This window comes from Hydra vulgaris, chromosome 12, assembly GCF_038396675.1.
Source record: "Hydra vulgaris chromosome 12, alternate assembly HydraT2T_AEP".
NCBI lineage: Eukaryota > Metazoa > Cnidaria > Hydrozoa > Anthoathecata > Hydridae > Hydra > Hydra vulgaris.
The window spans coordinates 56633207-56652743 of NC_088931.1; the positions used below are offsets into that span (position 1 = coordinate 56633207).

Genomic DNA, 19537 nt, shown 5'->3' on the forward strand with positions numbered 1-19537 from the left:
AGTTCAACCCATAACTGTTCTGAATAGTAAGGAATAAAATCTTTGTGTAGTAGGGATTCCTCTATTTTGTTTGAGATGATTTTACTATTTATGTATATAGCTACACCTCCTCCAATTTGGTTGCGACGGTCTGAATGATAGAGGTTGTAGTTCTGAAGAGAGGGAGTTGATTGGTCATTGAACCATGTCTCGGTGATAAAAATAATGTCAAAAGAATTGTTTTCTGCAAGTAAGGACAGTTCGATGAGTTTTATTGGATTGAGGGAGGTTGCATTGGTGTAGAAGCACGAAAGATGAGATAATTTGATGGAAGAGCTGGCCTTGTTAAAGAATGTTGAACTAGTGAGATGTTGAGAGCGACTGAATGGCTTCAGCAGCTGATTTCCATTTGAGGAATGGATTCTTCTCTCTTCCATTGATGTTGACTGTTTTGGATGTGTCAATGCATTTGATTTTTTCGCTGCGGATAACAAATCGAAAGGGTTTGTCAAGTAAATCTTTTGCCAATAGTTCTGCATTTTCTGTAGCACGCTTTTTGTTCAAGTTGTTGAATGTTTCTTGTTCGAGAGGTGTACGGTCTGGGCGAATGTAGACAGATTTTAATTCATCTATTGAGGCAAGCCGCTTTGCATTAGATAAGAGATCATTGCGGTGCTCATTCGAGTCAAACTCAATGATGATCAATTCATTTGGTTCAGGTGCTATTGTAGTTAAACTGGTGGTGTTGTTGAACTTTTTTGTGAAATGCCCAACAACTTTAAAAGCAACATTATAGTTTAGTTTTTTAAGCATACTTTGAACTGAAATTAGCCTCTGATTATTGTCAAAGGATTTTGGAAGACCGACAACTATAGCTCTTTTTGATTTTGTTTCTACAATTTTAGCATTTTCGTTGACTGCTGTGATAATTGCTTTATTGGCTTCTGAACCGTGCTTGACTGCGCTTGCCCAGTTAAGAGTTGTGGTCAAGCTCGGAGATGCTGACTTTGGCTGTTGAAAAAGATTTGCTTTTAGAGTAATATTTTCAGTTTCAAGAACAGATACGCGGGTGAGAAGCATGCTGACTGTGGCTATTAGTTTTGATATTGTAGCATCAAGCTTTTGAGAAGCAGCTGAATGGTTACCTTGACCAAGGCCTGGCCAGTTGGCTGCTAGAGCTGCAAGTTGGTCAGTTAAATAAGGTGTAGTCATTATAATCAATGATTTACAAATTGCTCAATCTGATATTTTATATTTGATAAGAGGGCTACCACTCTGAATAACAGTGGATTACCTCGTGGTCGAGAACTTATTACACAGGGACTTATTAACACAAATAGAACTGTTAGTTTTTTGTGTTTTTTTCCGTATATATATATATATATATATATATATAAATAAATATATATGTATATAAATATATATGTATATAAATATATATGTATATATGTATATATATATATATATATATATATATATATATATATATATATATATATATATATATATATATATATATATATATATATATAAATAAATATATATGTATATAAATATATATGTATATAAATATGTATATATATATATATATATATATATATATATATTACTGTACATATATATATATATATATATATATATATTATATATATATATATATATATATATATATATATATTTATTACTGTACATTTGAAGATGCCCAATATATATATGCTGTACATTTGAAGATGCCCAATATATATATGCTGTACATTTGAAGATGCCCAAGATAACATTTTTTCCATCATTAAGTCAACAAATGGCATCAATCCAGGAAAATCTTGTAGAAAATGAAGAATTAGTGAAGACATACAGATTTCATACTCGAAAGTTCCTACACAAATTCTTACTTCCTCCTAGCGTGAATGTTAGTGCTAACTAATTATAAACATTATAGAACTTGTAAAAAATTTTATTCTTAGATTATATATAAATATATATATATATATATATATATATATATATATATATATATATATATATATATATATATATATATATATATATATATATATATATATATATATATATATATATATTTATATATATATGTATGTATTAATTACATACATATATGTTCCATATGTATTATTGTTCTATATTCTGTATTCTTATATTGTTCTATATTCTGTATTGTTCTATATTCTGACTCCTGTAATGAAAATACGTCATTACACTTTTTAATACTTATACTTTCAAAAACACAACAATTTTGGAAAATATATCTGTTTTCTCTGGCTAATGGGTAAGTTTCGAAATCTTTCTGAACGTTTTAACTCTTTTGAAAAAACTATTTACTTACATAGCACATTTAGATTCCATTTTTGGGTACTATTGCGTACAGTTAGGTACAGTATTTCAATATTAAAAAAATGACATAAGTGCAAGTAAAATGTGGCTTCAAATTTAAAGTAGATGTTAATTTAAACAAAAAAGAAAATATTAGCATTTTTTTGTATAATTTTGTTGTTGAATATTTCTTTTAATACAATCATTACTTGCCTGCTGATGCTGATATAAAGAAAATAATTGTTACCTGATATAAAAAAAAACTCTGAAAATTGTTACCTGAAAAATACTATGCATTTCAAATAAAAAGGAAATTAAAAAAGGTTTTTTGTGCACATTAACTTTTGTTCGAATAAGCCTCAGCATGGGGCTGTTCAACTGAAGGTTTAGGTTTGGTAACAACTAGTCTACCATTTATAACAGCAAAAATAAACATCTGACTACTTAAAAAATATAAACATCTGACTAGTTAACCTATAGACAAGTTATCTTAATATAATCCATACATTTTATTTTCACACCACAATTTTAAGTTTGAAAAAACAATGCTTAGAAATAAATAAAATAATCAATCCAAACTGTTTGTTAAGAAGCAATGGTTAAACTCAATTCAGTAGAGTCTATTCCTAATTGTAACGCAATTTCAGAAAATAGAATTTTCTTCTATTTTTTAATATTCTATATCCAAGAGAGCCAAAAAAATCAAAACATTCTGATATTTTTAAAATAACTTTTGTGTTTTTTTTAACACTCAAAACTTCTTACAAAAAAAAAGCACCAATTCAACATACTACTGCATACACATATCTTAAATATCGACTCTTAAGACAACATTTTTGAGAAATAATTCTTAATCCCTGAGTGTGTTCTATATAGTAAAATAATATCAAGTTTTAAAAATTTTCTTATAAAAAATATTTCCCTTAAACATCAGATGAATCTCTATTATTATTGAATTAAACAAAACAAAATAACATCAAAGCAAAAATAGCTTGTAAAAAAAGTATTAAAAACTGAAGGCATAATAATCAATGTGAGAAGAAAATTTGTCAACTATTTATGAATAATAGATGTTAAAAAACTAGAAGAATTTACATAAGAATACTACCTAAGAATTACTATCTTAAGAATAAACTAAGGTTAGGAAAAATTTGCATACGCAGATATTAGCTGATAGATTGTGCATATACATTGGCATAATTATGCATATAACTTTATTTCAATTTCAATTGTTAAATTGTTTTGATTAGACAGACAGACAAAAAAGCGAATTTTAAATCTAGTTTACATGAAATTTTCAATTAATTTTTGAAACAAAAAAAATTATACTTTTAATAGCGGAGTTAAAAGTTAACAATGCTTAATTCCACTATTAAATCTCCCTAACGCACTTTTACAATTAGTAACTCTAAGTTATTAATTATAAATAATTAAAGAGATAAGTAATAAAATAAAAAACTGAGAAATTTATAATTTAATTAGACCTTTTTCATCAAACAGAAAGACAATGGAAAACTTTATAATAAATAGATATTTGCAAAACCTCCATATAGTAAAGAAAACTGGAACTTGTATTGTCTGCCAAAAGACAGTTTAATGGACAAAATATCGCATCACAGCACATAAACGAACATCATGTCTAAACGCTAGTGAAGATGAGAAACGATTGCTTGCAAAACGAAAAGCTGAATCATCAATCAACTTCAACAACAACATAATCTCAGCTGAAACATAAGAAGTTGTCGAAAATATGATGAATCCTGAAGAATCAAAAAAAGAAATCGATATGAAATTAGCTAATTTCTTTTTCTGAACTGGAATATCTCTTCGTCTTGTTGAATCTGAAGCTTTTAAGGATTTGATTAAAGCACTTAATCCATTGTATCCATCATCAACACCATGCGTGAAAACGCTGTCAGGTTTGCTTCTTAATAAAAAGTACACAGAATGCTCCGCTAAATTAAAGAAATTCTCGAATCATCAAATTTAACGCTCATCAGCGATTGGACAAATATTGGTGGCGATTATACAGTGAATTTTTATATCAAGGCACCAAATACAAAACCATTTTTCTATACTTCAATCAACACATCGGGCATAATTCAATATGCTTCACCTGTTGCTGGTGCTATCATTTAAAATATCAAGACTCTTGGCCCACAAAAGTTCAGAAGCGTTATCACTGAATGCTTCAGTAATGAAAGCTGCTTGGAAATTGATTGAAGAAAAATTCCCACACATCTCGACGTATGGCTGTGCAGCACATGGTATAAATCTTCAAAAAGGACATTTTGAGTACTGCTCAAAGTTCAAAGACCATCAAAGAAGCTGAGAAAATCATCAAGTTTGTGAAAAATCATCACATTGTTAAAGCAAAGTTTGACAAAAAAAGAATTGCAATTAATATTCCTCGCTTACACACAATGCCTGTTTTGACTTGATGGCTCAGTCAACTTAATTCAATTAACGGCCTTTGTATGGCAAAGTATGTTTTGATTCAACTTGCAGATGAGGAAAATGCATCTTTGAAAGAAATTGCTCCAAAAACAAATTTAGCCGCTGTTTTGACGCTAATTAAATCAAATGCTTTCTGGGATAGTTTGGCAAAAATCATAAAAGATATCGAATATCCTTCTAACATCATTGAAAGACTTGAAAATAATGATGCTCCATTATCTTTGGTGTACAATTATTTTGGCCAAATGTACAAGAAATTTGCAAATGAGGAAATTATTCAGGAAATGGTTATGAAGCGCTTTAAATTCCTTACCACTTCAAATATGGGAATTGCCTATATGCTGACACTGAAGTATGCTGCAGAAGGATTCTGTTTTGGCGAGGATAAGACTGATACAATCAGTTCAATTTCAGAATTAGCCTCCAAAACAAATCCAACAATTGCTGAGACAGTTGAAAGTGAGTGATAGAATTTGTTGGAGAATTCTCAGTGAGTTTGAGTGTGAAGAAATTATAAATGAGCAAATGGAATACAAAAATAAATTAAATTGTTAAGTTTTGTGATATAGAAATTCATTTAAAAATCTTGAAAATTATTAAAAATATTTACTTTTAATTTAAAAAATTTTTTAAATTTATTTTACAATTTTTAATTAATTTCACATACCAGTTGCGCATTAGGGTGGAGTGATTTTGAAAATTTTTTAAATTTGATTTGTCTGAGCTGCGAATTGATGTCTTTTGTTGAAAAAGAACCTTACTTTCTTTTTTTTAATTTAGATGAGTTCTTGAGGTTCCTCTTTGGATTCTAAATTTTTGACAGGTCCTAATTTTGATGAAATTTTTTTCTTCTAAACTAAATTAACCGGTACTCAAAAGAAGCAGAATAATATGCTAATTTTAAAAATAATATTTTTTTTATTTTAAACTAAAAAAAAAAAAAAAAATAGAGTTGTTTTTTTCATAAAAACCCCTGTCTTTAATAAAACAGTGGTTTTAGGTTTATTTTTGCAAATATTTTTTTCATTAAGAAATTTTTTTTAAATAAAATTATTATTTATAAAACAAGCATTTTTTTCTGCTTTTTTTTGAATTCAAGGTTGATATGGTTTAGAAGAAAAAAAAATTCAAAAATATTAGGACCTGTGAAGAATTTAGAATCCAAAGAGGAACCTCAAAATCTCATCAAAATCAAAAAATATTTTTTTACTTTCATCTTATAATAGACATCGATTCGTGTCTCAGAAATATTTATTTTTGAACATTTTTTTTGCTATGAAAATTGCTCCACCCTAATGCGCATTATATGCATAGTACATGCATCATTTGCATATTATGCGCGTAACTTTTGAATGGTATGTGCCTATATTCGTCATTATGCGCAATAGTTCCGAACCCTAGAATAAACAAGAATAAATAAGAGTAAAAAATAAAAATACAAATAATATTAAATGAGCAATGAATTATAACAAATAAAAAATACAAAATAAATATAACTAGTTAATGAAATTAAATTTTTTTTTAAATTTTATGCTTTTATTGCAAACATGATTTACCTGCATCTTGTAAATTTGTTTTTGAAACAGGAATATGAATTTCAAAACCTAATAAAAACTGTGCCAAGTTATGGGATGGTTGTTTGATGGTCGATATAAGCAGCTGTATAACCTCTTGTCGAATCAAGTCTTGAATATTAGTATTTTCTGTTAATAAAATAAATTTTGTTTTAAAGATAAAAATTGACTACTATTAATCACAAGTCACTATTAAAACTAAAACTAAAAAAACTAATGAATTACTGTACAACTTATCTGGCAAATAACAATAATGTTTTAATGGTATTGTTGTTTATAAATATAATCATTATTATTGTATATTATTGTTTATAAATATAACCGTTATCTAAATATAAATATCTAGTAATAATTTCATTAAAAGCACATCATAAATAGATTTTTATTAAATTTGAAATAAAGAATCCTACCATCCTTCAATTCATCAACAACCTCTGGATCATCAATCTCTAATTGTTCTGAAAACCCAACTAAAAGCTCTCTGGCACCTAACTATTTAAAAATAAATCTAAAACACATCTTAGCAAATAATATAACATGCCATAAAAGCAGCATAACATTACATATAAGGGACATGCTAACCAAAATTTAAAAAAACCTCATCTTTAGAGAATATTGATACAATTTCTTTTTGGACTCTCAAACCATCACAAGCATATTTGAGGATTCTTATTGCACTCAACACAACACTCGTCTTTAAGTTATTTGTTGTTAAAAATCTAAAGAATTAAAGATTTAAAAATTTAATTAAAATAGTACTGCATAAAAAAGAACTGAAGAAAAAAAGAAGGAATCCAAATAATATAAATGAAAAAGTGTCATAGTATTATAATTGTATTCAGGGATGCCAAAAGAACTACGGCTTTATATCTTTATTTTTTCCTGGTCTCTGGTGTCCAAAGCTCTAAACATGTTGGTTTACTTATGATCTGAAAAATAAGAAAAAATCATGAGATTTAATGACTTGAAACTTATTGTTTTTAAGTCCGGAGTCCCGGAGTCCTTGCCACCATTATACCTAAGGAGTCTGGGATCAAAAATTGATTGTTTCTCTAACCTAAAAGTCTTAATTTTTTTCCATTGGTAATTCATAACTTTTTTATATTTTTAGAGCTTTTTGGGACTCCCATACCTGACGGCATTTTAATTAATTTATTTAATAATACAATTGTTTATTATCACAAACATCATAGGCCTCAAACCATAAATTGTAATACTGTATGTACCATGTAATGTGTATTTACCATATGTAGCATGTATGTTAGGGGTATAATTTTTTTACAAACTCAATGAGCATGTAATATTCTGATGAGCTTTTGTAAATAATTAAAAGAATTTAGTGTCATAACTTTTCTAGAAAAAAACTCACGCACTGACCCTCTAGAAAGCCAAGGAAAAGCTGTTATTCACATAACAAATACGTCTAGAAGTTCTTTACTGGTAATTTGAATTAAAATGTTTACCGCTTTGTTTCGAAATAATAAGTTATGTTTAAATAAGTAATAAAGATATATCACGTAAATAAAGCTATATTGATAAAATTAACAAAACATCAAAATGTTTAAAAAACTATATTGATAAAACTACATTAACTAAAAAGGTTTGCATTGCTTTAATTGTGATTTGTTAATAAATATTTCAAATATAAAGTTTCTTCAGATTTGCAAAGACTTTTGATATCTTATAAAACTTTTATTGCTAGTTTTAACGGGAGTTCCATCTAGATTGGCTAATATATGGTAAACTTTTAAAACTAACCTCAGGAAATTTCTTTTCATTCAAAATGTATTTCACTACGTTAATCAGATGTTTCTAAAACTGCATGTCATCTCTCCATTTCAGTTCATTCTCTTTCAATTGTATACCACTATTGTCAAAGTTCAATGTTAAATAGTCATATTTACTAGGTATTGCTTCAACAAAATAATATGACAGTTTAGGTGAATTGGTATTACCTTTAAAAAAGTCATCCAGACATAACTTTAATAAGCAATCTAATACAACCAACAGAGAGGTTTCTGAAAGCCAACACTTTCAAAATGTGTCATTAGTCTCTTTATCACGCCACTTGTTTTCCCAATGTTAACATTTGAAGTGTCTGTCATGATCATTTTTATAGGTCCCCACAAATCATATTCAAAAGTTCTCGAAGCCCTTCAAAAATTGTCTCTGACTTTCCATTCTTCAATACCATTGACTTTAGCCTAACCACTTTTTTATTGTTCTTTATCATGACTACTTGATGTTCCACCCCAGCTATCTTTTTCCCATCAAAATGCAAGCACCAATTCTCAACCTTCAGTTCTTTTCTTAATTTATCTCGTAACTTTTTACCTTCTCTGATGTCTGCCATATAGATTGCTGGTTGAGTTGGTGCAGGAAGATCAACACTAGTCATCTGAAGTTGTTGAAACACTGTGGGAGCTTTTTGTGTACTTAGCTTTGCTTGACAAACCGATTTAACAGCCTTGACTGTCTTCTGTTTAATTATTTGTTTAATAATATTTATTTAAGGTTCATACTGACTCATTACTACTTTCGTGTTCCTCTCTGTATTCATTTAGAATTGAAGTTGATGGCATTGATGGAACGTTTCCAATTTTAATTTGCTTTGAAATATGTATTTTTTTAGGATCATCAGGCTTCATTGTAGTATATCCCACTTTACCAGATGTCTCTAATTGATTTAAATAAAGATTTTTATCTTCAGAATGCAACCAAAATCTGTACTCTTTCGTTATATCTAATAAACCATCAAAACTTTAAGTACCTTGTTTTTTGATTTTCATTTCGTCACCTGAGAACCAAGAGGCCATATGTCCGCATTTTGTATTTTTTCTGTTTATTATCAATAAATATTCAACAATCAATGGGGTATGTGTCCAATAAATCTTGTCTCAAGAATGATACAACTTTTAAAAATATTTAAAAAATTAGTCGGACATTCCAGTAAAAGTCTTTACAAATTAAACTTGATTTTCTCGGAAACATAAAAAATGGACATACAGCCTCTTGGTTCTTGGCTGACGATTTGCTTCTTTTTAATCAATTTTTCTACTTTTCTTGGCATTGATCTTTTGTCTATTATTAAAATATTTATATTAGCCCATAGTTCTAAACATTCATCATTCATCGTCAAATTTTCTTTATTTGTCCTTTCACATTTTTACTGTCTGATACCAAACTGGTGTTAATTATTTGCCAATTTGTTGGCATTTTAAATATTGCTCCTAATTATTCTAGAGATTTACTCTTACGTAATCTTTTACTTTTCTCAAAGTGAATCAAATTCTTTTTCCATACATATCTTGATATTTTGGTTGCAGTAGAACTTTTGTTTGACATATTGAATGGTTGTGTAATAACTGAACTTGTAATGCCTTATACAATTTATTATTTGATTAGATTAAATTACACAATGCTAAATTTCACTAAAACAAAATAGCACATTAAGTTTAATAAAAATTGCTGCGTAAAAGTCGTTAAGATCTCCTACTTCTTTTTTTAAAGTAAATTTAGCATTGTTTAATTCATGGAAAATCCCTTAGGGACTATAATTCATTTGATGCTTAAGTTTTTCAAAAGGATGTACCTTAAAATTATTATTGATTTTTCAAAATATAAAAGCTCATAACTAGGTGACATGCCTATTTGAAAATTTTAAAATTATATTCTATTTTATACCCCTGATATATGTACTGTATTACTGTTTTTAGAACTAAATCATTTAAACCATTTAATTAAAAGACAATTATGAGTTGCTACCTAGCGATGATCAATAAATAATCAGGCGCACCAGTTCGTGGATTGACAGAAAGCAATAAGTCATCAAGAGATGATAGTAACAGTGATGAACCATTTTGTCTTACTAAATCTGTAAACAGAGCTTGCTTTTCAAAAACTGATTCCAACAAAAGTAAGCAAGAACCAACAGCACTTTCAAGGACTCCTTTTAAGCCTAAAAAGTAATAAACAAAAGTGAAAACATACTTACTATTGTTGTATATATAGCATATGCTATTGTTTTAAATATATGTTTGATTTTGTATATATTGCATATACTACTGTTAAAAATATGAATATATTTTGTGTATATTATATTGAGTATTTAATATATAGTATATTGAGTATTTAATAATAAAACCAGAGCTCTATGGTGTACATGTTACAGCTACCTACAGTATCAGGAATTAGCTAATTGCTAATATTTATCATATGATAATGCTGTTAGATTTTATATTGCAACAATCAACAGAAAAATTGTAAAAAATTAACTTTGTTACAATTTGCTTAGCAAAATTTATGGTAAAATAAAAAAATAAAAATATAATCAGAAGTAGATATATGTCTAATCTGTAGCTTCTGCTAGACAAATTACAGCAAAATTAATTTTTGAACATTTGTGTGGGTGTTTATATAACGTATATAATATATAATTTTGGAAGACCAGGATAAACCGAGACTAATTTTAGAATTAATAGTTAGAAAGTTCTGCAAGAAGTTGTGTTTAATTTAATATTGTATAATACAAAAAATTATGTGTATTACACATATATATGAAAATAAATTCTAGGTTTCTGAAGGAGTGAGGAAGAAAACAAGACTGGTGAATAATGTGGATAATGATGCAATTTCAGAACTAGAATTCAGTTGCACTGACACAAGCGTTAAAACTTACAGCACAGGTCTTTAAAGAAAGCGTCCTGAAACTTACAGCACAAGTCTTTAAAGATATTTTTGATAGAAATGTGCCTGCCAAGAATAAAAGACTGAAGAATAAAAGAATAGCCATGCTTTAATAGAATTATGGCTTTGCAAGTACCATGGAGCATAAAAACAACAAATAAACTCCATTATTTGTTCTACTTGAGCTTTATGTCTTCCTCTTTTATCAAAAAATCTAGTTGTTTAGATAGCAGATGTAACTTTGCATAATAAAGAGCTGAGCTAAGAAACCTTGCACGATGAACTGCACTTGATTTGTTTATTTTAACAATTCCTGATTTCAATAAATAAATAATTACAAGCTCTGCTAGTTCTTTTCTGTCTTCCCTAGCAATATTTTTCTTTTTAATGTATTTTTTACAATATTTCAGTGCATCTGTTGCTGCTTTTTTGACTACAGTACCAGCCTTTAATGACCAATCAAACCTTAATATGTTTTCAGGATTAATGAAACTCTGGATTGTCAAACTTATTTCTTAATCTTTTAAAAAAAAGATTTGCTGGTCCTACCTTTTTTTCATGAGTAACATGTTTTTGAAAATAGCTTATTCTAAGCTCTGTAACATGGTGCCTGCAAGCAAGCTGGAGAATGTATTTACCTAAATCATAGGTAATTCTACTAACAGTCCCTTTCCTAATACCAGTATTTGTTGCTGTTGTGTCAAAATAGAATCCACCAACATTTGATTTTATACCATATTCATCTAGCATCTGCATTATTTCTTTATACTGATAGAGTCTCCTGAAGAGGATGGTAAAAAAGGTACACTCAACAAGTGTAATTTGCCATTAATATTTACTAGTACAGCTATTTTGGTTTCTTTCCTTTCATTGTCGCAAATATAGTTTTTCCATCAAAATGAATTATACATGGGAATGTAGATAAATGTACTTTTGTTTTAATATCAATATTTGAAATTTCTTTATTTTCTCTTTTCATTCTTCTAGCTTCAGTTGAGAGACTTGATTTGATGGAGTTCATGTCTACTCCTGCAACTTGAACAACCGCCATTGTAATTCTCTGCAGAACCATTGGAGAGATGTTATTAACAGTTGCCATTAAAGCAACATTTCCGGAATAAATATCTTTAGGAATGTGGGCCCAAATTTTTGTACTGCTTAGTTTCATTTTTCTTTTTATCCATTCACCTGGCTCAAAGTCAGAAAAGTTACCTGAACTTAGTTCATTATTACTGCTAAGTTCTTCTTCCCAAAATTTTAAGATTTTCCTTGGTGATCCATTTTTCATTGCATTATCGCACTTCTTTATATTTAATGATTTTACCTTATATAAAAATAAATTTATTAGTTATAAGTTGTTAGAGTGACAAAAACACTAAGTTAGAGCATATTTAATAAATTTATCAAACTATAAAAAGTATATTATTTAAAAACTAAATGTGTGGATGAGAATCAAAATAAAGTCCAAAAACAAAATAAAGTTAGTTAAATCAATATTTTATATACTAATGATGCACTCCATTTACCTTGAGAGCATCATTTAATTAAGATCTGACGCAAAACTGCCTAAACATTTAAAAAAATAAAACTTACACTATTCAAATTCTCACAACCAAAACATAATCAAATTACTTTCTTAGTATATTTAGTGACTAAAGGGCCCAAATGATATAATCTTGGACCTTCTTGATCTTCTAGGAATTGTAAATCTTGGATTTTAGATTTATTTGATCTTAGCTTGTCACTTTGAATAAAATCTTTTAGTTCTGGAATTCCTGTCCAAAAAACACGTTTAACAAAATTTTCAAATCCTATTTGATTTTTAATATCTTGTTTTGAGTTTCTTTTGACATTCTTTAATAAATTAGAATATTTTTGCTCAAGATTTTTTAAACTTTTTCTAATATTTACGTCGCTTATAACTGGAAACACTGCTTTAATCCATGGATGTTTTATTTTTGCCATGATACATTCACATTTAACTAGTTGACACCTATCAAGCTTTAAGTTTGACTTTGAAGGACAATATAGAATGTCCAACTTATTTGTAATTCCATTAGGCAAATTTGATTGACAATATTTAAAGTGTTGGAATATATCCATACCCGTTGGAAGTTGCGTTCCGAGACCATATAGGTTTTTATTAACAATACTATATAAATAGTATAAATAAGCGCGCACTATTTATCTTACAGATTATGATAGTGTGATGGATTGGTGTCAATATTGAGATAAAAATGTGCTTTAGTGACCATGACTTCTTTTCAGGTAAATACAAAATCATAAAACCAAATCGATAACTGTACATTATTTTTATTTCTATGCAACACATACCTGAAATAGCAGGAATAGCTTTATTAAAAAATTCAAAAATCTTTTTAGAAGACCTGAAACTATTATTGTGCAAAATCTTGTGTTTCTGATAACTCATATAAATACTTGTTAATTTTAAAATTCAAAATCAAAAATGTAAATTTCAAATTTTAAATCAATGTAGTGGCTTAATAACTGTTTTCTATTTAAAAATAAATTCAACTTTAGTAAAAACAAACTTTAGTAAAAGAACATGAAGTGTAATGGTTTGCTATTTATTCTATTTGGGAAATGGCAGGCAGAGGGGAATGAATGAATGTCAGATGGAAGAATGTCAAGGAAATCTACCTTCAAATATGTAACTAATTAAAGTAGCAAGCAATGTACAATATTTTTAACAAAAAACATTTTAATTATATTAAAAAAAAATTTATATACAAATACTCTAAATGCTTTCTTAATATCACAACAAAAGTCATAAATTTTGTGAGTTTATGGATAATTTAAATAAAAAATGCTCAGTAATAAAACAAAAACAAATATACATATGATTTTAAATGCAAAATATATGTAATGTAGGCCCTTTTTTTTAATTCAGCCAAATTAGTTTATATTAGACCCTCCCTCAACGTCACAGAAATCAACAACTTTTGACAAAAAAATTGAAATTTTTTTCACAAAAATGAGCCTTGAGAGAGGGTCTAGAATGTGACCGGTATGTTTTAAAACCTATTTTCTATATATTTGCATTTAACGAGATATGAAAATTCTCTCACTCTGAGGTACCCTTATATATATATATATATATATATATATATATATATATATATATATATATATATATATATATATATATATATATATATATATATATATATATATATATATTGGTATTTATAACTTAAAACGAGTCATTTAATTGCCTTAAAAAAATTCTTTTGATAACCTAAAATAAAATAAGAAAAGAACGAAACCACAAAATAATACATGAACATTTAAAAATATTAAACAAAAAATACATGAAAATAACTAAAAACTTTTTTCAATAAATCTACTTTAATATTAATGATATTAATAATTTAATATTATTTAGAAAAATTGTTTCAAAAGTTTTACTTCCTTGAAACTTTAATAAGTTTAATAAAGAAGAAAGAAAAAAACTTATTATTAGGTCTTAACCACAAAGATACATACAAAATACAAACAAAGAATGTTTACCAACCTAAGGATTAGAAAATCTTAAAACCAGAAAAATTAGAGACAACTTTATCCAATATTTGAAAATTACACAAAATCATACACAAAATAAAATAGTGTCATCCAAATCCAAAAGTTTTTTGATCGATTCTAAATGGTCTATCATCAAGCATGAGAATCTTGTTTATGATTTTAGTTTTAATTTGTAAAAAAAAAATCAATTAATAATATAAACATTAATAATACAATATAATAATAACATCTATAAACAACTAACAGTTATTATCAGTTTATGGATTACTCATTTATTAATGTCCATTTAAAAAAAATAATAATAATAACTTACAACTAGAAGAGGAAACAGTTTTTAAAAGTTCTAACACATCATCAATCACAGAAAAAACCATTCGTAACATTGGAGAATAATTTAACAACGAACTTAGAAGTTGGTAACCAGGAGGCTTCGATGCTTTACCAAAATTTACTCCTTGAATCAGTACATGAGTATCTTGAAAATGTTCAGGTAGAGGATCATAGTCTTGAAGAATTTTCACAAACAGTTGTAAAACTTCAGAACAAATATCCCACTAATTGATATAAATTTTTTCGTTGTGTTACTAATATTATTGTGTTTAAAAATTTTGATTATAAGAAAGTAAAAATAAAATGTTTAGATAATAATTGAAATAAATAAAAAAATGCAAATGTAAATTGGCACCTTTTCATTTAAGTCTTTATATGCCCTTGTTTTGAATTTGAGAAATACACTATCAACCAAAAAAACAAGATATGGGTCAAATCCAGGTGTTCGATGACCAGCTCCTAAAGTTTGAGGAATAGTTATATTAGTTAATTGATCAAGCAACTTCATGAAACCACGAGTTTCTGGATAAGTTTCATTTCGACTTTCAATTTCTTGAATTTCGACAGCTATTCCTGATTTTTGTGTGCATGTGTTAGTTTGAAGGACCTAACAAAACCACAAATTAATACACAAATATTGAAAAATATAAAACAAAAAATACATGAAAAATAAAAAATATAAATAAGTATAAAAAATATAAATAAATTCCAAACCTGAGATGCCTCTAATGACTGCCATATAGAAGCTGCAATTTCAGGAGTTTTAGAAAAAGCTGCCAAAGTTTCCAGAAGCAAACCTTTTAAATTAGCTGGTATTGGACAACAAACCAATCCCAACAAGGATGCAACAGGTAGCCATGTTTGATTTTCACAAAATGCAATTCTGACATTTTCATTCTAAAACAAAATAATTAACATTAAATAGAACGAAGAACTTTAAAATAGCATAAAAAAATATGGTGAATATAGCTTAATGATGCTTAATAAATATAAAAATAAAAACTTTTTCAACCTAATTTCAATTTTATCTGAAAACCAAAATATGTTTTTTAGTTGAAGGTGTATTCTCAAATTCAAAACAAGGGCATATTAAGACTCAAGTGAAAAGGTACCAATATTTATTTACATTTTTTTGTTTATTTCAGTTATCATTTAAACATTTTATTTTCACTTTTTTTAAATTGAAATGTTTTAACACTTACAATGATATAAGTAATACAATAACAAAAATTTGTGTCATTTAGTGAGATATTTGTTGAGAAGTCTTACAACTTTGTGAAAATTCTTTAAGACTATGACCCTCTACCTGAACATTTTCAAAATACTCATGTACTAATACATGGAAAACAAAATCAAATATAGATTTGAGTCAAAGAATAAAGAAACACCTTAAATTATTAAAACATCACATTTATAAAGACACATTAATGAAAACGCAAGCAGAAATTAGCTGTTGCTAGAGATTTATTTAATTTACTAAATCTGGGTTCATAGCAATTCAAGTTATTGTTTTGCAAGTCATAGGTCTCTGTCAAGTCTACTCACTCAAGTCTAAGTCAAGCACCAAGTCAAGCAAAGACAGTTCAATTCAATACTCAAGTCAAGTCTCAAGGCCCTAATTCCTGATTCAATAAGTAAACAACTCATAATGTATTTGTTATCAATTAAATCCCATTTCATTTTTAAAACATATTTAAAACTTAAGTTACAAATACATAAATACATTTACACTTAAACTAAATACATGCTTTTTTTATGATTCATTACATTTGCACAAGACCAAAAAAAAAGACTGTCAGACATCGAAGCCCAATGAGGACGCAGTAAAACATTAAAAAAAAATAAAAAAAATAAAACAAGGCTGTACAATTAAAAAAAATAACTTAAAAAAAATGCTTTTACGTCTATTCACTTCTTTGTTATTGTTTTAATGTTCCGCAAACGCCAAAATGCAATATGCTAAATGAATGTAAACAAACTTAGCTTAACTTATATTGCCGCAGATGTTTACTAAATTTTCTTTTTTAAACAACTTTAGAGCTAGAACTTCAAGACTTGTACCTTGAGTTGAACTTTAAGTTAAGTGACAAATCATTGACTTGAACTTCAAGCCAAGTCACAAGTCATTGGCATCAAAGTCGAAGTTGAGTTACAATGCTTATTTTATTATGTCAAATTATTTCAAACCGCGTCAACTTCCAATAATAATAATTTAAAATTTGAATAATGCAAATTAACTGCAAGCTGAATGTAAAACTAATATTCAGTTTGAAGTCAATAGTTAAAATATAAAAATATGTTAACTTTCAAAATTATTGTTCATCTTATTGGTTATTTTCTGGATAACATTTCTGTCATTGTTTAACTGTGGCAGAAATGTTATCCAGAAATGTTGTTCATTCTCCATTGTTGTCCATTCTCCATTGTTGTCCATTTTCTATTGTTGTCTGTTCTTCATTGTTGTCCATTCTCTAATGTTGTCCATTCTCCATTGTTGTCCATTCTCCACTGTTGTCCATTCTCCATTGTTGTCCATTCTCCATTGTTGTCCATTCTCTATTGTTGTCCATTCTCCATTGTTGTCCATTCTCCATTGTTCTCCAGAACACTCTTCATTACTCTCTAAACTATTTAACAAGAACTTTTAGAAAATTTAATTAAATCTTGTTTTTTTACCTGCTGGTTCTATTTGCTGATGACACAATTATATACTCCAGTCATCACTTTTTGCTTGCTTAAAACAGCTGATCTTGAATCTGATCTCTCTTTTGTGACAGTTTGGGTTTGCAGTGTCTGGTAAATTTTAATCCAAACAAAACTTTGCTATATACTGCAGTATACTGCTAACAATTATTAGAACTATTAGATTCTTATATCAATGAATGGCAACATTTATATTGAGTCTTCTACTTTACTTCTCTTTTTTTTGCTTGTCATTTTTTTATTTCTGATTATATTTTTAACCTCTATTCTTATTTGCCCTTGTATGGAATACTGTTGTCATATTTGGTCTAATTCTTCTGATAAGGCCTTTTGTCTCTTAGATAACGTGTGAAAATACATTGTAAATGTTGTTGGACCTGTTCTAGCTGTCAGGCTTGAGCTTCTGCCCCATTGTTGCAATGTTACATCTGCTTCACTTTTTTACAAACAACTATCTTGGTCCCTGCACAAGCAAGCTATAATTACCGGTTCTAACAACCAAAACTTGTGATATCATTCAGTAAACTCTTTAACTGCTCCTTCTACTAAAAAAAACTTTTATTCAATTTTGTTTTTAGACTCTTCCTATTAAAAAATTGGTGGTTCATTCCTACTAAACCGTTTAATCACTAAACGATGCAAAAAAGTCTCATTTCTTTATAGTTTTTTTTTGGCATTTTGAACACATTTGTAAAAAATATAATTTAAAAGTAGTGGAGGAATATGTTCAATATTTTAAATTTTAACAGGTTTGCTGACTGAAAAATTTTTTTCAAAAATTAAAAAACAGATTAATTTAACTAAAAAAAAAAAATGCTATGCTATTTTAAAGAAACACGCTGAGCTTTTTAACAAAATAGTAATAATAGTAATAATAACAATTACAAAAAAAATAATAATGCAGATATATCAACATGCATGTCAGTAATATAAAATTCACAAGTTTATAATTGTGGTGCGAAAATATGCTGATACAAATATGCTGACACAAATATGCTGATACATGCTGAAAAATAAACAATTCGACACAAATATGACATGGTGAAAAAAAAAATCAAAAAAATAACAAATAACAATATATAACAAAACACTTCAATTAGGTAAATAAATATTATTTCAATAAGTTAAACATCGAATTAACTTTACCTTCTCTGCCACAATTTTTATCAATTTTATAATGCTTTCAAGCCCAGCAAGTTCATCTGGTGATATCTCTTGATGTCTATGCAAATGAACCCGATGGTCTGGAAATTAAAAAACTTATTTTATACAATTAAACTATGAAAGAAAAAAAAATGAATCTAACTTCAAAAACCTTTTTGGCTAAACATTAATTACAGCAAAAAATATCTTTTGTAACTGTTCCAACAAAAATGGTTTTTGTTGTATAGTTTTTTTTCAACAAAAAAAAACTTTATTTATTAAAGAAAACCTAGTTGCTAAAGTATTTTCCCTCAAAAAAAACTTGCAGCAAATTTGAAAAAAAAAGTAACATTCACTGTGGAAGTAGTAACTACTTTCACAGTTTGTTTACATTACTTTAGTTAGGTACATAAAACTAAGGGCCTTTGGCAGTCTGTTAAAAACCGTTAATTTCTGTTGCGTTAAAAAAAATTAACGAAATTTCCATTAAAATCCATTACATTAAAATTTATTAACGGTAATTTTCAGTTAACTTATTTTAACAGACATTAAACTCCGTTAACGGCCATTAATTAAAAGATACAAAACAGATATGTATATTTCTAAATGTAAACAAAGTAACATTGAAAATTAAAATAGTTGCAAATCAGATAATATCTATATTTTTAAAAGCAAACAAAATAGTATTAAAACACCTAACATAGTTGTCCATAGTAAAAATATAAAAGCTATCACTCTTCTTCTTTTTCATTTATAGAATCGTTCAATTTCCAGTTTTTCACTTTAATATT

At 27.6% G+C, this 19537-nt stretch overlaps 1 protein-coding gene across 1 annotated transcript in view; it reads right to left on the reverse strand.

Annotated features, from left to right (window-relative positions):
* The window catches only part of LOC100215492 (nuclear pore complex protein Nup205), a 74193-nt gene that overhangs the window by 33116 nt on the left and 21540 nt on the right, over window positions 1–19537 (reverse strand). Inside the window, exons 10-17 of the mRNA XM_065813803.1 lie at window positions 18750–18847; window positions 15615–15797; window positions 15256–15507; window positions 14884–15124; window positions 10107–10299; window positions 6940–7060; window positions 6752–6833; window positions 6324–6470 (exon numbers count right to left, since the gene is read on the reverse strand). Of these exons, the coding sequence (XP_065669875.1) occupies window positions 6324–6470; window positions 6752–6833; window positions 6940–7060; window positions 10107–10299; window positions 14884–15124; window positions 15256–15507; window positions 15615–15797; window positions 18750–18847 (1317 nt within the window). The remainder of the gene's footprint in view (window positions 1–6323; window positions 6471–6751; window positions 6834–6939; window positions 7061–10106; window positions 10300–14883; window positions 15125–15255; window positions 15508–15614; window positions 15798–18749; window positions 18848–19537) is intronic.